The 23,283-nt window shown below is 44.3% G+C and overlaps 1 protein-coding gene across 1 annotated transcript; it reads right to left on the reverse strand.

Moving 5' to 3' along the window:
* Positions 1-6,917: 6,917 nt before the first annotated feature.
* On the reverse strand, positions 6,918-20,844 carry PABPC1 (poly(A) binding protein cytoplasmic 1). The gene is made up of 16 exons (XM_088442673.1): positions 20,441-20,844; positions 16,801-17,016; positions 14,294-14,487; positions 14,100-14,215; positions 13,650-13,789; positions 13,399-13,493; positions 11,781-11,918; positions 11,323-11,418; positions 10,761-11,030; positions 10,587-10,677; positions 9,964-10,077; positions 8,987-9,144; positions 8,675-8,759; positions 8,460-8,590; positions 8,078-8,177; positions 6,918-7,329 (listed from the first exon to the last, which is right to left on the reverse strand). The coding sequence occupies exons 2-15, from the start codon at positions 16,991-16,993 to the stop codon at positions 8,085-8,087; spliced, it is 1,914 nt and encodes a 637-aa protein (XP_088298799.1). The 5' UTR covers positions 16,994-17,016; positions 20,441-20,844; the 3' UTR covers positions 6,918-7,329; positions 8,078-8,084.
* Between the last annotated feature and the right edge of the window lie 2,439 nt (positions 20,845-23,283).

Raw genomic sequence — 23,283 nt, forward strand, 5'->3', positions numbered from 1 at the left:
CTCCTGGGTGAGCACAATCGTCTGGGACTTCAGAGACTGAGGCAGCCCGTTCCACTTGGACAGGATCAGGTGCTGCAGAGGCCTGGAGTGAAACTGGGCGTATTCCACCATGTCGAACACCGACACCATGGAGCCCAGTAACCTCATCGCCGAGTGTAAGGACACCCGGCGGCTGTGCAGGCAACTGCGCACCCTTGACTGTAAAGCAGAGATCTTGTCCTCCGTCACGAAGATCCTTTGCTGTCCCGAGTCCAATAAGGCTCCAAGATGCAGAATCCTCCGAGACGGGATTAGAGTGGACTTCTGCCAGTTAATTAGCCAGCCGTGCCGTTGCAGCAGTGCAATGGTCAGGTCCAAGTGACGTAACAGGAGCTCTGGAGATCCTGCCACCAATAACAGGTCGTCCAAATACGGCAACATGCGGACTCCCTGCAGCCGCAGAGAAGCCGCCATGACCGCCATCACCTTGGTGAAAACACGTGGTGCTGTTGCCAGGCCAAAAGGTAACGCCCGAAACTGGAAGTGGTCGCTGCAGATTGCAAACCTGAGGAACTGTTGATGGCGCAAAAGAATAGGGACATGCAGGTAAGCGTCCTGTATGTCCAATGACACCATGTAGTCCCCAGGTTCCAGCGCCAGAATGATGGACCGTAGGGTCTCCATCCGAAACTTCGGGACCCGCAAAGACTTGTTGAGTGCTTTGAGGTTGAGAATCGGACGATATGACCCATTGGGTTTCTGTACCAAAAATAGATTTGAATAGAAACCCTGGCCCCTCTGGGAGAATGGAACAGGCACTATAACTCCAGCCTGGAGCATAGTGTGCAATACCTTCCGCAGCTCCGTAGCCTTGTTCCGGTCTGATGGTAGACCCGTGGTGAAGAAGCGAGCCGGGGGTCTGTGCCGGAAGGAGAGGGCGTATCCGTGGGAAACCACCTCCAGAACCCAAGTGTCTGTCATAGTGGTCGACCAACACTGGGCGAACTGTAGCAGGCGGCCTCCCACCCTGGGATCCCCCAAAGGGAGGCCCGGACAGTCAGGCCGCAGGCTTGTCATCTGGCTTGGGGGCCGGACGTCTGGTACTCTATGCCTGCTTCCGGGGCTTGACCGATTTCTTAGGGCCAGCCTGTCGAGGAAACGACTGTGGTTTAGGCCTGCCCTGGGCCCTAGATGACCAAAAGGACGATGGTCCCGAACCAGAAGGAGCAGCGGCCGACGGGAGACAAGCAGATTTGGCTGCCGCCAGCGTGGCCACAATCTTATCCAGATCCGGACCGAAGAGAACTTCTCCGGTAAACGGCAACGCTTCCAGACCTTTCTTGGAATCTGCGTCCGCCTTCCAGGATCGCAGCCACAAGGTGCGACGAGCAGCTACCGCTGCTGAAGAAATTCTAGACACCAGAGTACTAATGTCTAGAGCCGCCTCGTTGATGTAGGTGGCCGAATCACGGAGATTGCCAATCAACTCCGCCTGTTCGGCCGGACAGTCGGATTCAAAAGAAGCCTCTAATGAATCCGCCCAGCGCTCCATCGCTCTGGCAACCCAGCAAATGGCCATAGCCGGCCGTGCTGCCCCCCCTGCAAGGGAATAAGCGGACTTCAGGCAGATTTCTACCTTGCGGTCCGTAGCATCCTTAAGGGAGGACATGGATGGCATCGGCAATGTGGCACTACGGACAAGACGGGTCACGTGAGAATCCACCTGTGGAGGGGATTCCCACTTAGCAAAATAATTATCCGCGAACGGATAAGCCACCGCCAGGCGTTTCTGCGGCTGGTATCTTTTGCCAGGTTGTTTCCACGCCTCCTCTAAATGGTCCACCAACTGACCCGAAAGAGGAAAGACTGTGGCATCGCCCTTCACATCTTTGAAAAAGGCATACTTAGATTTAGCCGCTGGGGGAACTTCGTCCTCAATCACCAAGGCTGTGCGGACCGCCCGAATAAGTCCAGGAATATATACTTTGGACTTAGCATCAGCGTCCTTAGTATGGAGAGGTTCCTAATCGTAAGGATCCAGAATCTCCCCATCATCAGACGTCCCTTCGTCATCCTCATAAGGAGCGGACAGAGACGCCACCGGCCTTTTATGAGGCCGCATCACAGACTCCCCTTGCAACACATCCGACAAGTGCTGTACAGAACTCGTCAGGGAGTTAACCCACGCTGGCTCCTGAGAACCCGGGAGCGGGGAAATAGGGAGACTGTGGGGTACCACCAATTGTCGTGGGAACCCCTGCATGGGTGACGACACCAGACTGCTGGGACAAACCCATCGGAGTAAACGTGGGCTGCGGAGCTAACTGGCCCACTAAAGCTGTTAACGCCTGAGCGAAACAAGCCCAGGGAGGCTCCTGTACCGGTGCTGTAACCGTAATAGGCCGCGCCATGGACAAACACTGCCGGCAAAGGCCCTCCGCGCTACCCTCCCCCTCCGCTAACGGTACTTTGCACGTGGTACACTGTAGCCGGAGGGGAAAATCACTTTCAGACATGATGGCACCACGTATGCGACCTCTCTCACCAATTAAGTATTAAATAGGCGAGAGACCACCCTGCAGCACCGCACCGCAAGGGCTTTAGCAGAAAGAACAGGGACAGTAATAAAGCTGACAGTTTAGAGAAGAAAAGTTACAGGCAGCGCTAGCAGTCACATACAATGCAGAGAAATAACAATTCCTGCACTAACAGCGCTGATCACTCAACTACACAGACACAGGGCCTGGTAGGACACAGCGCTGCATACACAGACCTGAGCCACAGCGGAGGAGAGGTATGCGGGGGGACCCAGACCACGATGCTTCCGTCCAGCGCTTCCAGCAGCGTTCACCATGCGTTCTGGAGAAGATGGCCGCCGAGGAGCAGAGAGGAGGCTGGCCTGGGGGAGGAGCGCTGCCACAGGACCAGTCGGCAGCATGCAGAGAGGGCTGTGTGCAGCGGGGGAGGCGCCGGCTGTGAGACAGGGAAGGCACGCTCCCCTGGCATACATTTAACCCCTGGGACGCCGCAGCGCTACCGCTCTGCTGCGGTCCGCTGTCCCAGGGGGTAGTGGAAAGCGCAGGTTGGTCGCCTGGCTCCACGCTGCAGCCAGTCCCCAGGGAGCCCCCTGCCTGGGGACTTAGGACCATGTGACCAGCGGGGACCCACCGCGGGACCCCGCTGCTTACCTTTGTCCCCCTTGGATCCGGCCATGGTCCGGAACATCTGGGGTCACTGCTAGCTGTGACCCCAGATGCTCACCAGCATCCCCGGATCGGTACCGGCGGGGGTGTAGGGAAGACAGCATGGACGTCAGGACTGACTGTCCATGCTGTACATCCAGATGTGCAGCCACAGCTGCACTGAAGAAAGCTTCAGGGGCTCTTCTAGCCCCCACTCCGACATGAGCACCCGACGCCGGCCGGGCACCAAACTAAACTGAGGTGCCTTGGCTCGGGGGCGGGGTATAGGAGGGGGACCCTAGTGCATCCTGGGAGGCTGAAAAGCTTAACTCTATGGTGCCCAGCGACTGACGTCACACCTATACCCCAAGGTATCCTGTGGATACCCTATGGACCCTGAAGTAGAAATTATGGTTTTTCAGCTGATTGATGAGTGTCTACACCGGCCGGCTCTGTACCACCTAGTAATTTTTTATTTGTTTATTATAATGTATTTTATTAATAATTGTTTGTAAGGTCATTGTTATGCATTACATTTTTTGTCAAGAAGCGCTGTCTTTATATTTTGCATTTCCCCCATAATGGACTACAGAGTAATAGAATAATTTTTAGGAAAAGCGTGTCTTATGAAAAAAAAAAAAAATTCCATAATTCAATTTATAAAACCGAAAGCTATATAGCAGCTTTGTGTTATGCACGAAAAAGAAAGCTTTTTACCGCTTATAAAAGATATCTTTAAAAAAAAAGATCAAATGAAAATCTTTCAAAACTTTTCATACAAAATATTGCTCAAATTTGAGATGTATTGCATTCAGCTCGAACTGTCCAAAGTATTATCTTCAGGTTAGGTCACATATATATCGATGGGCAGGTGAAAACTGATCTAGATAAAGTGAAGTTTTTAGTCTCACTTTGGTTAATAGCATACATACGTGACATAGCCCTTTTAACAAGTTGTGCAATTTTATTCTCAGAAACCCGAATCTTATGAAGAAATTTGTACAGTTGCTTCAATGTATGGGACCACAAAAGGGGGTAGATGTTCATTGGTCCTATTTTTCACCAATTTCCATGACAAGGAACTTTTCTGTACGTACTGATGGGGCATTGGCAGGTAAATAAATTGCTTTGTTGAACTTCTAAATACAAAATTTAAAAAACCAAATCTAGTATTTGTCATCCATCAAGAAAATTCATGCTTAAAGAAAAAAAAAAAAAACTTTAAAATGGCATTATTGTAGGCAAATTTGTTAATAGAATTGTGGCATGACCACTTACAGGCTACAGTATTTAGAGCCTGCTTAGAAAAAACGGAACCTGAATATGGCGATCTTGAACTGCACTGTACATTGGCTGAGCAGAGGGAATATACTCTTGATTTGTCAAATGTCTGAATGAAATTGAAACATCTTTGTGAAATTGGTGAAAAGTATCCAGAACTGGAAAGCAAAGAATGGCTTCTGAATCTCATGTTTGACAGACAACACTGGCCATTTAAATATTCCAAACAACTTCAGGGTCAAATATAAACTTTATGACTTTTAGGATTCTTTTTCACAGATATGACATGTACTCTGAGGTACTTTTTAACAGCTCAAATGTTTGCGGATAAGCATTAAGAACTAAACAAACAACTTAAGGGATAAGTTTCTCTTTTGCAAGATTTTTCAAAACTGTTTAAAGGCTGCTAAATTCATGGCCCAATATTTCAAAATATCTTGTACCCTAAGAAAGCAACAGAAACTCTGAAACTTAGTTTTTCCAAATAATTTCTATAAATGATTTTCACAGCGGTCATGTCCGAGTAGAAGATTGCCAGTATGAGAAACAAATTTAAAAAAGGTTTTAAAAAAATTCCTAGATATTACAGCAACTACATGAGTTGAACTGCTATCACAAAATTTGCAACGAATGTTTAATTTTCTGTTATCAGTTTTTGGAGAAAAAAAAAGTCCTGGATGCAGTAGATTCACAGTGCATCAACCACCTAACATGAACCAATTATCTTCAAGGACAGGGAAGCCACTAACGTTTTATATAAGTTCCCATCTATTATGCTTGTTAATATTTGTGTATATGACAAGTTGTAATGGTGGTAGCGTTCAACTTGGAAGGTTGATGTAATGGCAGCAAAGGCGAAAAAGTTGCCTACTCCTGAACTACACAATGGTAGAATCATCCACTTTATGGATTGAACCAGTGTGGAGCCATGATTCTTTCCTTTCAGAAAGTGATTCAGAAGCACCGCCTAATATTCACCAAGTGTGGTATCCATGAGGTACAGAGTTCCTTAGCAAAACATAGGCTACATTTTCCTCATGACCGTTCAGCCCAAATACTGGACACCTTTTGTTTGCAATATATAATGGCCAATTATGGAAACAGTCAGTAATATAGAAAATCCAACCATGAACATTTGATCATAATTCAAATGTTTCTAACAAGGAGGCGTGGCCTGGAGTAGCTCCTGGTGCTCAGATTCCTCTGCTGCCACCTACTTGCCTGGTCTCCACTCCCCGCTGCCTTGCTCCTGCATGCTGAAGACAAGCAGCCACCATTTTGGGACCGCTCCTTACCTGAAGCAGCGATGCTGATGGTCTTGCTGACACATTGAGCCGGCCGCTTATCATTACTCTGTGGGTCTCTCCCTGCTGTTGGTGCCTCTGATCTCCTGCTGCTCCCTAAGGGATCCTGTCCCTGGTTCCTGTCTCCGGTAAACAGATTGGAGAGTTGGCAGCCATTTTAAGTGCATATGGTGGTGGGATTCAGCTCCTCATAAAAGGTCCTGCCATTGACTGCATTATATAGCTGTTGCTAGTGAACATAGGTGGTTTGCTAGCCACCATTTTGTCTGTACCTTACAGTAACTGTGGATAGTTGTGGCAGATTGCCTTACAGATGGATTTATGGGTTAGGGTATTGTAGGTTAGTAAGGGCAGATTGGGATCAAAGTATGCCTGGGTTGGGGTTAGGCCACACAGGGTGGGGGTTATGGGGTGGTTTGCTTGAGGATTTTGCTTTTGTTTAGATTGGATAGAGGGAATTGGGATCCAAGTATGCCAGGGATGTGGTTAGGCCATATAGGGTGGGGAGGGATTATAGGGTGGTTTGTATTGGAGGGTTTTGTTTTGATTTGTCAGGCTTAAGATGTGAGGTACTTTTATATGCCTCTAGTATTGGTCATTTATATTTCATATTTGGTGTGCGAGCTCATATGTCGTCTGTGGGCTCTTGTTTATTGAGGTGCTCTCTATATCCTGTTATATTGGTTATTTGTCTTTACCTATATTTATCGCCTGATTGTATCTATTTTTACATTGTATGCTTTACTGTGTCTTCCAATATTTGTTGTTGGGTGCTTATTTTAGGTTCTCTATTGGGAATTATGCAAATTCCGATAATATAGATTATTCTGTGAGTCAATGACTATGTCCAGTACCTGAACAGTATGCTTAATCAGTTATGTGCTATTGGACTCTACGGATTCTGTATCAGGCATAGTTTTTACTGGAGTCAATACATGTGTAATTGTTTTTTTAGGTTATTATAAAAACAATAAAAATTATTGAATTTAAAAAAATTGTTTAACATGATAAAGATAAACATGAAGCGTGTTCCCTCTATCATCTGTACTATATTCTCTGGATGAGGACTGCAAACTATATCAGATTAAAGATAGAGAATCTGGAGCTCCACATCTGTCATTGGCCAATTTATGTACAAATAAACCCATTGATTTAATAGTCAACACAAAGCAATGTTTAAATTTTTATTAAAGCAAGAATTTTATAATCCAAATTATGTCTCTTTGCCCAGCTATCTTTCCCACAAGCTATCGAGTGTGGCGAAATTCTGAGCTATTCCACAGTAAAGAATTACAAAATTAAAGAAAGGAATGCTTAACTTCTCGTACTGTGTTCAAAATGCCTTCCCCAAGGTCTAAAAAAACCATTGTTTGTTTTTACATTTTGCTATTTTTTTTGTTTTTTAAATAACTAGGACTAGCAGTGATATGCCAGACCTGGCATTTGTCTGTACGTAAGCATTGTTGTTTCCTTTCCTTTTTTATTTGATTTTATGTTTTGCAGTGTTTTTGCAAGATTTAAGTTTTTCCATGTTTTGATATTTTCATCCAACGAAATGGAAGTTTTTGAAATTTCCCGTTTGCCTAAGAAAAAAAGAAAAAAACAGGATGCAATTAGTGTACTGGTATAGGCTTTGATAAGGCCAAAATTGGACCCGCAAATCAAACTTCAAGAAATCTGAATGTAAAATTACACTGGATGTAGATATATACGCCAAAGTTCTTTATGAAACACCAGTGTTTCAGCTTTGAGGATTAAAGGGTTAATATGCATCAGTGAAGAGTGGAGAAGATGACCAGTGGGTAAAGTCACCTATAGCACTTAATCAGCTTCTACCTGTCATTTTATTACATGTACCTTATCATTTCTACCTTGAAGCAGATTGGTTGCAATGGACACCCATTCCGCTGGTCCTCTGATACATCAAACTTTTAGTCCCAAATGTAATAGCATGGGAGATGCAGGCATTGCTGAGAATTTGGCAGAAGTTGCTATATTGCAAGCGGCAATTTGTTTTAAGACCAAAACAAACTGCTGCTTTAAACCTATGTGCTATATGGGCCAAATAACAGGCTATTACATTTGGGCCTTAGTGACGAACAATTGTTTAGTATTGACAGTGCCCACCACACAGTCCATAGTTCTACCATGGTACTTATACTGTGGAAAGTACCAGTGTAATCAGTATAACCTAAAGGATATGTAGCATGTAAACAGTCTGGTGACAGCAACACCCTATCAAAATAAAAGACTGGGAAACAAATTGGTTGCACCTAAAGCAGCCAAGTTAGAGATATTCTCTTTCCATTAGGAAAAGCTGCTGCAACTTACATGCATGTTAGACAGCTGCCACCCCAGTAGCATTATTAACAGCTTTCTGTGCAGCTTCCTTGGCCTGGTGGGCTTGCAGCACAGCAACAGCTTCATCAACCTGAAATGAGAAATCACCCATACACATCAGAACTTATAAGCTGAACTAATCAGGGGCAATTCATTTAGTGGCAAGGTGCTGGCATTACGACCATTACTCCAGCAGTTTGTGGCTATCAACATGGCAGATAATTCCTCACATCCTACAGAGGAACATAGGAAATTCTGCAGAGTTGCTGTACCATAGATCTTAAGGGAAAAGCACATCTGAACATGGTAACTGCCCAGCACAGCGAATTGAATTTAGACCTTTGATGCAAATAAGCAAGACCAGTGTTCATACCTTGGAGCGAAGGGATTCGGGAGACTCAAGCATATGGAGCAGTTCAGAGTTGTCAATCTCCAGCAACATTCCAGTAATTTTACCAGCCAGCGTGGGGTGCATGGCTTGAATCAGAGGGAAGAGACGCTCACCTATCAAATAAGAATAGACGGTGAAGCCAGACACTCAGAAAAGTGCTCTATGGAGAGGTAAAGAGGGGCCAAAGATTTACATACCTAGCATTTGTTTCTGTTCCTGTGGAGGAGCAGAGGCCAGCATAGAGGCAGTCAGGGGCTCTTGTCCTTGCACATGGACAGCAGGCTAGAAGGCAAATGCACTAATTAGGAAATAGACTCACTGGGACAACAAAGGCTGCCAAGTACACAATAGAAGCAGTAAGAAATTTTAAAATCATAGGCAGCATGGAAGAGCTCGATGTTAACCGTAACAGGTGGAGGGTCGTGCAATGAGAGGTTTGGTTGATCACAGTATCATAACTATTTTGATTTGACAAATCGCAATCCAACAGGACTTTGTGGAGGTCTTACCTGCTGCATAGCGACTTGCTGCTGAGTATTAAGGTGCTGCTGAGGATTCCGCACTCCAGCAGCATACTTATACTGAGGAACTGAGCGCACAGACGACGCTGTAGCTGCAGTGGCAGCTGCTGTGGGCCGAGGACCCATCGTTTGTGTTGACGTATTTGCTGTATGAAACAAAATTAAACATTAAATAACTATATAGTCAATAAGGAGATCTTGTCAGGATTGTAAGTCTAGGTTACACATTGTCTTAAGGTCGTGGCTAGATCCCCTTCGGTAGATGTATCCTGACGTCATCAGTTACTATCCAACGTGATTGGTTACTATCCATGTGGACAGAGTGGGAATTGTAACTTGGTGAGCGAAGCGAGCCACCGTGCCCGAAGCGTGGCCTTTATGGGCATGGTACCGCACTCACTCCACATCACTTGCAGGAACATCTACTGCAGGTGATCTACACAATCATTGTAAGCGCCAACCATACCCCAGAGTCAGGAAATGGTCATAAGCAAATCCTATAAATACACTCCCTTCAAAATCAGTTGTCTCCTACTTGATTCTTCCTAGTGTTCTGCAGGAATTATGACTTTACCCTGCCCAAACATTATTCACTGAGGTAACCATACTGCTTATAACAAGCAATAAGCTACATGCTCTCTCCTCGGCACGAGAACAGGGGACTTTTCTGGAACTACTATACCCATCACCTATTAAGGCAGCATCCGGTTTCAGGAGTCTGCTTTTTGCATTATGTATAATCTTCATCCAAAATTATAAATAGAACTGCAGTCTTATGGTAACGCAAGCTCTATGCATGTTGGGTAATCTCAAATTATAGCTCAGTAACCGGCCATTTTTGCCCAGAGGTTTTCACTAGCAATATTCACTACTGACCCAAATACCCTTAAGAGTTTTATTTTTGATAGCTGGAAAACCAAGCCACTTGAGGTGGTCACAACCTGCAACTAAGCTGCAGTCCTTACCAACACGCTGACCTGGCACCACACGTGGGACCTGAGATGATGTTGGTCTCATTGTGCTGAATGTTGGTGGCCTCGGGGCAGCCGTTCGGATGGCTCCTGGCATATTCTGGAATGCTGTAAAAGGCAGAAAATTATTTTTTCTTGCTGCAGAGACTAAAAGGACCATTAAAACACACACACACACATATATATATATATATATATATATATATATATATATATATATATATATATATATATATATATTGAACTATGCACATAATGTCCTAAGCAGCTAGAGCTTATTGGAACTAAAGATTTTGTAGGCAATGTTTCAAAACAGAATAAAGTCCATGAAGGTTTATTACAATCGAAGAGGTTTTGCAATCCGCATGAGTGGCCAGCATGACTATATACAATTTCAAATGTCAGCAAAAAGCTTTCACAGAAGTCATGTCATACCACAAAGCATCAAGGTCAGCAGTCCTTGAAGCATCAAGTCTTAAATGTAATTCTACCGAATACAGCACAATTTAGATCTATATCTACTTAAATTCTAAGCTCCCTATTCAAACACGGCATGCTTTATTAAAGTGATTAACGGCTAAAGTAATGACCAACTTAACTTTTAAAAAATTACTTACGGTGAGGCCTAACACCTTGAGCTGCCCAGCGGGGACTCTGCCTAACTTGCGCAATCTGTCCGGTCGGATAATATGCAGCACGGTTCTGAGCCTAAAGGTAGAAAGCGGATTAACTCCAAATACACAATTTGTACAACAATCAACTGTTAAAGTCTGATGCCACTGAAAACATACCGGTGGAATAGCTGCCATGAAATAACTGGAGGGTGGTGGCTGGTAAGGGTTGATGACTGGATTGGGTACAGCCCTGACGCTGGCCATCCTCTGCATATACTGGTTTGTCAGGTGGGCTTGTCGCTCCTCTTTGCGCTGTGCTAGGGCAACATACAAGGGCTTGGTGGCTACAATTCTGCCATTCATTTCTGTGACAGCTTTTGTTGCCTCTTCTGGCGATGAGAAGCAAACAAAGCCGAACCCTTTGCTGCGTCCGCCTTCCATCATTACCTGCAAGATTAGATTCAGCATGTTGAGTACAAGTTTTATTTCTTGGAATTTTCCCTCCTGAAGATGGCAGGTCTGTTGGGAGATTCTCTAAAGTAAAACCTTGTTATCGTTGTCATCTATACAAAGCATGCCATTTAATGTTCATAAATCATTTTAACTATTCATACCAGAACATGGAAAGTTAACACCTAGTTTAATAAAAAAAAAAAAAAATGGAGCTAATGTAAGCTGTATAGACAATTTTGGCGCCTATGACATGTTTTATTTAACCAGATAATTGAAAGCCGCTCACCTTAGCACTGGTGATGGTACCAAAAGGTGAGAATTCTTTTCGCAGTCTCTCATCATCAATACCATCATCAAGGTTTTTAACGTAGAGATTGACACCCTAAAGTAAAACATTGGATAAGTAACCATTAGTTAACAGACCATGAGAGCTAGAAAGAATGGTGTGCTTTCCCAACTCTATGCATGGGCTCCAGCAGCAGAGGCAATGTTGACCAGGTTTGGGGGGTTCTGATGAGAACGTGGAGATGTCTGATGGCATAAAAGGGGCACATGGGTAGGTCTGAAGGACATTTCAGGGGCATCTGGAGAGGTACAAAAAAAAATATGTCCCTGAAAAAAAAAGACCTAGTTCCCCAATATTTTTAAATGCTGGCTGACTGGAATCCACATAATTGTACTCAGTGACCACAGTGCTCATATCTTAACACCTGTACTAGTAACACATTACATGAAGTGACTTACCTGATATCTGGTGATTCTGTCCTGCTTCATTTGTTCAAACTTTCGCTTAAGCTCAGTTTGTCTCTCAACCTTCTTCTGGGCACGACCTACATAGATGGCTTTGCCATTCATATCCTTGCCATTCATTTCATCCACAGCCTTAGAGAAAGGGAGACTAGTTAATTCTATGCCAGATTATGCAAGTCATAAGCAAAAGGCTCATGTCTGCTTTCTCCTTTGGAAGCTCCAGAATATAGCGAGAACACCAGTATGGATTATGCCCTAGAAGCAGGCATTAGCTTTCAAAACAAATTGTATTTTAGATTAATTTGCTGTTTAACTGCCATTATATATGTATGATATAGTGGAGGATCTGTGCTTATTTATATGGTGCCACTAGGGTTTGGCAGTGCCTCACAAAGTACATAAACAAGTGGGCACACAATACAATTATTATTAACAGTACAAAACAATGCAGGACAAAAGCATGATAGTCAGCAACCAAGTGTTATGTGCCAGTGTGGGGAGTAAGGAGAAACTGATCGTATACTGTAAGCAAGGGAAGGAGAAGCACATGAGGGAAGAGGACACTGCTCATGACAGCTTACATTCTCAACGGCAGGGGCAGACAGACAGGGGTGACAGTTGGATAGTGAAGTAGGAGCATGGAGCAGTGGGTTAGGATGAGAGCTTGAAAGCTTTGAGGAAGTAGTGGGTCTTGAGCCAGCGTGAAGATTAGAACCCAAGGTGCAAAGTTATCAAGTATTTGGAGCTAGGGCAAGAGGGACAAATAAATGAGCTGAATTCAATTGTTTTCGCGGCCCGCATCTCCCATCTAAGGTGACAGATCGCGGGCCGCTATGCAATTGTTCTAGATTTTCGTGCTGATCGCGCTTAAAGTGGTCGGGTTTAGCCGCGTAAAGTAGCTAAACCCGACCAAAGTGCTGGGCACGATCGCGAAAAATGATGTTTGGGCGCCCAAACATGTCACTTTTCGCACATTTCAGCTCTCATCCCCCAGGGGCTGCGAGGTGAAATGAAGCGCTGTCAGCTGATCGTGCCCGACAGGAGCAAGAATTGAATAGCTCCATCTGGCGCGATGGGGGCAGGAATCAATTGAATTCCGCCCAATGACTGCTACTCAAAGGTGAAAAGGTTGGATAAAGCAAATAGCATGAACCTCGAATGGAGAGAATGAAAGGGTTCAGAGGGTGCGGTTTGATAGTAGTGACCAGAGGTTAGAAGGACCCCACCATGGCGACCCCCAGGACAGGGTGTGAGGTCCCCAAAGGAGAGTGCTGCAGGAGAAGTGGTGTCAGAGGGGGAAATCCAGGAATTTGGCAATGATGAGGTCATGGATAGGACCAGAATTTTGCACACAGATCTGGCATTCCAGATGGCACAGGAGAGGGACAGAGTTGAGAATGAGAATAGGTTTGCAGTAGCGTGGAGGAGAGTTTGATTTAGAGTAGGGGGATGAGGAGTGTGGGGATGGGGCAGGCTTATTAGGATGCTCTTTTCCTAAACTTTAGGCATAGTATTTAACATTCTCAATATTAAAATTTAACACCTGATACAACTATACTAATTGTAGCAATCAGAACTAGAACACTGATCATTCTGCAACAGTCCAACTTACTTTTTGTGCATCCTCATGTCTCTCAAAGCTGACAAAGCCAAATCCTTTAGACTTCCCGCTTTCATCAGTCATAACTTTAACACTAAGCGCAGGTCCTAAAATAAGTACACATGCATTTAGAGGAAGAATGTCCACATCCGTAAACTAACCCAATAGGGTCAGTTCTAGAAATTTGAAGCAAATGGAACGGTTTAACTAAGTTGCCAGTGTAGAAAATACTCTACAACTTTAGTTCTTCACCAAGCACTTACCGTATTTGCCAAACATTTCCTTAAGTCGTTCATCATCCATGTCTTCCCCAAAGTTCTTGATATAAACATTGGTGAACTCTTTAGCTCTGGCTCCAAGTTCAGCTTCTCGTTCTTTGCGAGATTTGAAACGTCCAACAAACCTTTGAAGAAAAATCTGAATTTGTTTTATAAGTAGCAGAAACCCCCATTGACACGGATGGAGGTGCAAGACGTACACACTCATGAGAGGAGGACACGTAACTCAGTGATATTCTCAGGTTAAAATGTTGCATTCTCATGTATATGGCATCAGTACACATAACGGCTGCCCTTCATACTTATTATTATAAGTTACAAGTACACTTTGAACTAGGTAGAGTGAGACAGGTAAAAGTTTATTCACACAAATTCCACTGCATTGCTTATCCAATTCCTTCGGTAGTAGACATCGGAAAATTAATTTATACATACACTTTGCGGTCATTTAAAAGCATGCCATTCATTTTATCAATGGCCCTCTCTGCAGCTTCCTGGGTCTCAAAATGTACAAATCCATAGCCCTTTGATCCATTTTCATCACACACGACCTGAAACACATGTTAATTAGATTATATTGGTAACTTGTGATATATGGATTCCAAAAGCAGAGCACTAAATCTCCTTACCTTACAAGACAGGATATTTCCGAAGGCAGAAAACGTATCGTACAGAGCTTTGTTATCAATGGATTTGTCAAGGTTTTTGATGAAAATATTGCCAACTCCACTCTTTCTAAGAGATGGATCTCGCTGAGACCACATAATGCGCACAGGCTTGCCTTTTATGACATCAAAGTTCATTGTATCCAGAGCACGCTCAGCTGTAACAAAAAAAATGTAAAAGTTTAATTGAAAGATCAAAAATGACAGTTACACTAACAACTGGTGACACTGCACAAGGAGCAATATGGTGACTAGTCATGTAGAATTTTCTAAATTGGTTCTCGGATGCAAACAGCATGCAATCAGACCTCCAACATCCTGAGCTGTACATCTGAATGGTGTTACTTAACGGTCACCTAATCTACAATGCAGTCGTGACTATAATCAAAGGTTTGTTGTATCTTCCTACATGGCATAACAGAAGTTTCATAATTCACAAGAGCAAAAATGGCAGAAAAAAAAATGCACAAGTCTAAGATAAAGATGTATAGCCAAGGATAGAAATGTAATAACTATGAGCAGAACTACAAAAACAACAGCAGCTACCTTCCCCGTGTATAATTCAACTTACTCTGCCGCTGGACAAGAATCCGTATTAGTGATATGGGAAGAGAGGATTGGATAAATGAAAGCCTCTAGGTTGGTGCCAAAATACAAACTCAAGTAAATGAGAAATATAAAAGTTGAAAGGGGGGATTATGTAGGCGAGAGTCTACAATTAGTTAGCATCCCATTAACCATAGGATTGGTAACACTGGGCGGGTATTTGTTCTAGCCATGGCAAAAAAGAATCTGCAAAAAAAGTGTGTACAAGCTTATCTTTCCTATGGAATGCTTGTATTGATAAAAACCAAGAGCAACCTCATGCTGGCCATGCATTAGTTTGTCACAAAAGGCATCTCAGAAATGCCAATCTGAATCAGTGGAGCCAGCAGTATTCCAACCAGTCCACACACTACAGGGATACTATACTGTGCATAAAACACTACAAATGTTTATCAAATTTAGGAGCATTAAAATACCACTGCTGTCCTGTTTACTATGCACCAACATAACTGGACATTTACCCAGGTGGCAGTGCATGGTATTCCTCCCCCCTAACAAATTGGATTTTGATAAAATGCCTTGTCCCACCAATAGAACACCAGTTTCAAAAACTGCTACATTGCATCTGTGACCCAAATGTGTTATATTGTATACTTGGTTACAGCTAATAGTACCTATTCAAACTTTTGGGGTAAGTCACAAAGAACAAGAAAATTGAAATATAGGAACTGAATTTGAATCCCTAAACAAAAGGTGGATTTTGATCACATCCGCTGGGAATATTCCGTCTAGTTTCAGCTTCTTGCTCTCCAATATGCATAACCAGGCAAGCAGTGCAAGAAAACATTGCCTATTACACAATGGGGGGAATTCAATACAAATTGAATAGCGCCAAGGGGGAGTTCCCGGGGCAATTCAGCGCACTGTTATGTCGGAGAATGCCGGTTCTCACGACTTAAGGGTGTTAAGGCACGAGAACCGGCATTCCCTGACTAAAGCGCCGTGCACTCGGCTGTTAGTGCTGTGCTAAGCACTATAGCAGATGCGCGCCCCCGGAACATCTGTCGGATTTCTTATCGCATCCCCAGGGGGGTGCGAGAAGAAATCCTTTGCCCGCCCAAACAGCGCAGTGTATTGAATAGCTTCGAGAGCTCCCTCCCGTGGCTATTCAACATCGCCCTGAATTGAATCCCCCCCCATGTGAGCCATTTAGTCAGACTAAATGAAGCAGCTAAAATGCACTGAATGGAGAGTCCAAACTAAGATTGCGGTATATCAATGCCACTAATTCTAGTTGGTTTGAAACAGGACAAATTACATTTGAGTTAATTGTCCCTTAACATGCAATATATTAAAACAGAAAAATTCTGGTAAGGAACGAATAAACTTTTAGTCAGTCCCATCCATTTGACTTCCAGCATCCAAACATGGCCTGAAATAGATCGCAGCTCAGTTAGGTAACAAAATAAGTGATTGTATTGTTTCCATTCTGGATAAAATTCTTCAGAGCCAAGAAGAGTAACTGTGTCAATGATGTCTGGCTGCCCAAAACATTTTAAAAAGATTTACATATAAATTAAATAGATACACAATTTGCGCGGAAATGTATCAAAGGGTGTTTTGTGTAAAATAAGGTACGAGTTGAATATTTAGGACCTTAAACGTCCTCCTGCTAGCTAGTTTTCAAAGTTTACAGATCCATGGCAATTGTAGAATCAAATTGTAATTAAAAACAGCAATATGTATTTTCAGTTTGTACATTAAGCATACAGGAGACTTCCAAGCACAGACAGCCATTCCTCGCTGCAACACGAGCTCTACCAGCTTTACTGACGCTGCAAGAATGTAAATAGCTGCAGGCTGTTCTGTGTCAAGTGACCCTAAAATGTATAATGCTGAAAACATGTTCATATAACTGTACTTACCGTCAGCTGGTTGCTGGAAGTTAACATAAGCATAGCCAAGAGACCGACGTGTAATCATGTCCCTACATACTCTGATTGACAAAATAGGACCAGCAGGGCTGAATTTTTCATACAGCATAGCCTCTGTTACATCTTGATGAAGATCCCCGACATACAGGGATGCCATAGGGTAGCTGGGAGCACTGGGATTCATCTTTTGTGGTGGTTGAAATTTAACTGCAATAAAGTAGTTATAAAAAAGTTATATTAAAGTGCCAATACATAGGCAAGATCATATGTTTGAGGTTTACAGTTTAATAACTACAAGTTCTAGAGAATGGTGTTTGACGAATATTAAGCTACAGTTGTGTCCTCGTGAATCTTTGCATCACTCTGCAAACGTGCGTACGCATCGCGCCATGCGATTACCCATTGCCACAAGTCAGGGGCGTATCTATAATGGTTGCAGGGTGTGCAGGGGACACGGGCCCCTACGTCCAGAGGGGCCCCGCACTGCACACCCTGCACCCATATTATTACTTACCTCTCCGGGGTCCCACGTCGTCACGGGGGTCTGGCACTGTAAAAACGAATGGAAAATAGCCGCCGCAGCCATTTTCCTGTTTGCGCATGCGCAGTATAGGGAAAACGGTCACCACTGCCATTTTCCCGGTAACCTGCACATACTCTATAGACTCTGGGCGCACTCTAGTGCCCAGAGTCTAACTCCGGCGCTGGCTACACAGCTGTGCTGCCGGACAGAGAGGGTGCCCGTTTTGGAGACTGCCCCCTCCAGTCTACAAATGCCCCTGACCACAGTACACCATGCAATCCAATGGAGTATCGGTTGCAAACGCAGCACGCGTACCTGCACACGGGTGTGGGACTCGCATCATGCGTGGCACGATTTGCCGCACAAGCGGTAAAGATGCAAGAGGGCATATCTGTAGTACTTTTTGAGGATAACTTGGGCTAAAAATGGCAGCTTGTACTAGGGAACCTAGAAATACTCCACATGCACCAAGGGTTCCCAAAGCTTTAGGACATGGGACTACAGACACAATGGAATGTGCCAGAGTCCTACAAATCCCAACACATGTTTCCCATTACATTAGACTTCTTAGTAAGCGTAATGATTTGGTTCTCACCACCATAAAAAAATTAAATATGTATAATGCTTAACATGTTTCTTGTCTAAATCAGCACTCCATATTGAGGGAATTTTATCTGTACTAGACTTCTACAAAAAAATGTCTAATTGAAAAAACTAAAAAAGGCCAATTACAAAGAATATACTATTACATGTTAATATTTATACAGTAACATTCCACATTTATGTTCTATAAAACACTGAATGATGGAAAAATGTAATTAAAAGATATAAAGGCTATTTGTACCATGTGCAGGTTGTAAGGCAACACAATGAGTAAGCAAATATGCACTCATTTACTGCATTAGGTTTCAGATGAGTCATAAAACTTACATTTGAAAACCGATTAGACAGAGCAGTAATGTCAGAATTACCAGAATCTGCTCAAATAAGTCAGACTAAGCAACATACATGTTAGGGAGTAAATGCGCAAACCCAGGACACATTTAACACATTAAGGTACAGAGGTAACACTTATCTAACTAAATAGCAGTTTAGGTGTCAAAAGTTTTAATTAAAAGGAATCTCATTTAGTATCTACATAAATCTAATTATGTACACAAGGTTAAAATATGCTTAAAAACATGACCTTGTATTTAAACATCGAAATCACTGGTGCCGAAGAACATTTAAGCTTCAAAAAAGTATCAAAACCACACGCATTTATCCAAACATTGATTGTACACTGATCAATCCAGTAAATGTTATATTCACAATTTATTACTTCACTAAACTCACTGTCAGCTTGGCTTTTGCAAGCATTTAAAAAAAGTAAAAATTTTTACAAAAATTCCACATAGGAATCTTTTTGCACCTACCTTCATCTAACACCAGTCCTATAAAATACCTTTACCACCAGATACTAGTCATGACACCCTTACGCATCAATACAATATAAGAAACTACTAATTTCATACAAATTAAATACCTCAAATGCTTTAGCTAAACAATGACTTCCTGTGGAGGGGGGGGGGACGACATTTTAAGGATGTTTCAGTTTAGGGTACAAACACAGAGCGCTATACAATACAGGTACAACATACAAGAACCAGCAGCCTGAGGCTAAAACCCATAAGAACTGGGGCCATTGACTGTTTAAGCATGGCAGAGCATACTTGGATTGTTTGCCTACCACTGCTCTAGTTACTGTTAATGTGCAGCGCTCCAACTGCTGTGGAACTACACATCCCAGGGAGAACTGCTATATTTTTGCTCTTGGGGCATGCTGGGATGTGCATTTCCACAGGCCAAGGACACCATAGGAATGAATATGCTCCACAAGTGTAAAGTGTACGGCTGCCCCAGACTACCATATACTTAGTTTTAAGGGCTGTGTTTCACTCATACCTTGACACCCGCTATAGTAATTATCTACAGTATGACCTCTTCAACTACTTCCATGGAGCCCTCAGCCACCTACCCACCATAAATTAGCACTCAGGCACCACAATGTACAGCTCTAAGGGCTCAGAGCTGCTCCCTTCCCATAATTATCTTCTATAGTCACTAACCCCAGTATAGAACAGCAAAGCTGTGCACCCCCACGTACCCCCCCCCCTCCCTACCCTCCATGTCTGTACTGTCTGTTGCCCAATACCCCCCTTCTACTCCAATCTACAGAAAGGGCTGTAAGCTGCACCTATGCCACCTGGTACTATTGCCAGTACAGCGGAGCACACAACCATATAGCCCTATGTACCCACCTCTGCCACTATACCTACAGTGTGACCTCAGGCTCTGCCATGCACAGTGCCAACAAAGAGCTACATAAATGCTGGAGCAAAGCCACAAATACACAGCTGTAAGGGCTCAGAGCTGCCCCCTCCCCTCATTACATTCTATAGTCACTAAAGCCAGTATAGGACAGCATAAAAATTGTGCACCCCCACCCCCTCTGCCACCATAGCTACCTCCATGTCTATACTGTCTGGTGCCCATTTCCCCTTTCTACCCCAATCTACAGCGAACATGGGCTGTAAGTTGCACCCATGCCACCAGTACCTCTTAGGTTACTACTGCAGGTAAAGGATTGTACACAAACCTTGTAACCCTATGTACACACATCTGCCACTAAACCTACAGTGTGACCTCAGGCTCTGCCATGCACGGTGCCCACAAAGCTACACTAACACTGGGCTGGGGCAACCACCTATCCACAGCTGTAAGGGCTGAGCTGCCTCCTTCCCTTCTATAGCCACTGGGGATACGTACTGTATGTAGTATATACCCTCCCCTGCCACTACAGGGGGACCTCCGTGCCCTGCCTGTGCCCAGTACCCACCACAGTAACACTCGTGGGGGGGGTGGGTGGCAACTCAATCACCCGGCCAGAGCTAGCGCGGCCTCCAGCTGCACTCCCTTCCCCTGCCCCCAGCGGCCTATCGCAGGAGCGCCACCCCCCACCGCCTAGCACGGAGGCCCAGGACACCGCAGCCCGTATGCCACCATCCCCTACTTCCTCCACCGACCCAGGGCAAGAGCCCAGCACACCACCCCATCTGCCCCGCTCACCGATCTGGAAGGGACCTCAGGACCGTCTCTCTCTCTCTCTCGCTGCTGCCGGCGCGGGCTCCCGTCCGTTACTTGATTCCGGTTTTTTGTTTGTTTTTTTTTTTTGTCTTTTGTGTTTAGTCCTCCGCGAGCCGTGTGACGGGGGCGGGAAGCGGCGACGTCCTCTTTACAAAAAATCAACAGAAAAAATAAAATAAAATGACGGATGATGATGAAGAAGCGAGGCGGGAGGTGCACGGGGAGCCGAGTCGTTGGTTTTTTTTTGTTTTCTTTTTTTCAAGGGATTTTTTGTGGATTTTTTATTTTTTTTATAATTTTTTTTTTTTTTTTTTTTTTAATAATAAGAAATGTGTGCCGAGGCCCGGGCTCCGGAGCACACACTCACACACAGCACTCACAGCCGGGAGGAGGAGGGGAAAAGGCCGCGGGCCCTCCGGCGCGCTATTTATACGGGCGCACGCACGCACGGCGTGAGGCTGACGCAGCAAGCAAGCCAGCCGACGCGCCCCGCCCACACCCTCACTAGCTCCTCGTGACTCTCGCCGTCCAGGGTGGGTGCTGCTGCTGCGGCGGGCCAGTCAGGGCTTTGGGGCGTGTCACTTGGAAAAAAGAGAAAGGGGGAGGGCTCGGCCGCCATTTTGTCGGTGGCTGCGTGACGACACCATGATCTCCGAGGGAGCCAATCTGTTTGCAGAACTACAGCTCCCAGCATTTTTTGCAGTGGCCGGTTTACGGCAGTGCATGCTGGGAGTTGTAGTTTTATAGATTGGGAAATCCGCAGCACAGCAGCAGCAGGTTCATCATCTGCTCTGTGCACCACGTGTGCAGCACATGTTCTAATGGGGAGTCAGACAGTCAGTGACATACACTATACCAGACCCTCCAACCTGACCCCTTCCACCAGGTGCACAATGCTCCTTGCTCCTGGACTTCCCACATAATGTATGATTGCGGTCACCAGTGTTGAACTAGTTAACTGATGAGAAGGGAGCTTCAACACAGGTGACAGCAATCAATTAAATGAATAGGGAAGTCCAGGAGCAGAGTATTTTGTACCAGGTGGAAGGGGTCATGTTGGAGGGTCTGAATATACAGATAATAATAAACTGGTCACGGGGGTAATTAATACCCCTTTTCCACCAAAATTCCAGGTCTGACTCGGAGTTGGAACAGAGTTCCTATCCGGATCAGACCCAGAATTTAGCCGGCGCCAACTCGGGATATTCCCGAGTCGGCGCCGCTCACACCGGAGTCAGGTCTGCATAGACCCAGCTTTCCCGGCGTGAAAGTGGACGCTTGGAGATGACTTCATCTCCAAGCGCCACTGAAGCCGGACCAATCGGCTGGCTTGCAGCGCACTCCAGGTCATCAAGACCCGGAGGGCGCCGTACACACAGCGGGGTTTCACGGGCTTCGCCCGTGTTAAACCCTGCTATTTACCTGGGTTTCACGGGCTTCGCCCGCGTTAAACCCTGCTATTTACCTGGGTTGGATTGCCGGGTCACTCGACCCAGCGATCCAACCCTTTCCCCTTTTACACCAGGGAGCTGCCCGGGTTAACCCTGCAATAACCCGGGTTTTAGCTCCGGTGTAAAAGAGGTATAACTTGTAGACCTAGTTGTCCCCTTGATTTGGTCACAGCAGGTCCCCTGTTCCTGATTTATTTTACATTTTGTCCCTCAGTGTCTAGACTATAAGGCTATTCTAGCCATTTAAAAAGATTACAGCTATGTTATAGGTGTCTCTGATGTATGAAGCCTTACAGGGGTATTCAATATGGGAGCGATAACATCGTTTTTGTGTTAATATCGCACTTTTGACATCATTATCGCAGGTTTGACTTTTACATCGTATTCAATTTCAAAGACTTATCGCAGTTTTGAAAAGTCTTTGATAAAAAAGATAACTTTTCACCATTGAATAGGTGTCGAAAAAAAGTGCAGAATTGGGGTTTAGGGGTGCAGGCTTAAAAAAAATAGCCTGCACCCCTGGGAATGACATTTAAAAAAGAACTGTGTCAAAAAAAGTTTTAAAAAAAAATAGGGACACCCCAAAAAATTAATTTACAAATTGGGGTGAAAAAAAAAATGGGAAAAAAATGTTTAACAATAGGAAAATAGGTTCAGGGCTATTCTGCAAGTATGCGGCAGATGTTTTCTAGAATAGAATTATAGCGGCAGGTGCACAAATGCAGAATTTTTAAAAACTTACTTTAGGGACATAAAAATTTGCTAGTACCCATTTTTATGTACCCCAAATTTGATGGGACCACTTAAAAAAACGAAAAAAATAACCTAAGTGCTCTTCTGCATCACTTCTTCAATGTCGGAAAAAAACACCTGCTGCGGCTAGTTAAATCCCTGACTTTCAAAAAGGCTAAAACGGGGGTACCCATAGTGTTCCCCCATGTTTTTACTACTTTAGGGGGGTCTTACAATTTTTTTAAGGAAAAATTCGTAACTTTACGCAAATCCAACTTCGGAGTTTCCCGTTTTCGTTAATTTTATATTGAATACGGGTATAAGCGGGAGCGCGCCCGATACTTTAACGCAGGTAAAAACTCCGATATGAAACGTTAACTTCGACAGTGAAGTTAAAGTTTCATATTGAATACCCCTCTATGTCTTCTAGAACATATTTGATTGGCTTCTTGAGTAATAATACCAACATCAATACTATAAAAGGGCTTATTTTAAAGTTAGGAGGAAACCCAGATGAAGTGTGCAGTTCTCGCAGCCCTGTGACAAAATTACTGGCGCAATGCCGTTTTCTTCCCTTAGTGCGGCAGAAACAGCATCGCGTCAGGCACTTAAGTCGGAGAATGCCGATTCTCATGACTAAAC

This window comes from Taudactylus pleione, unplaced genomic scaffold (assembly GCF_031769625.1).
Source record: "Taudactylus pleione unplaced genomic scaffold, aTauple2 ptg000314l, whole genome shotgun sequence".
NCBI lineage: Eukaryota > Metazoa > Chordata > Amphibia > Anura > Myobatrachidae > Taudactylus > Taudactylus pleione.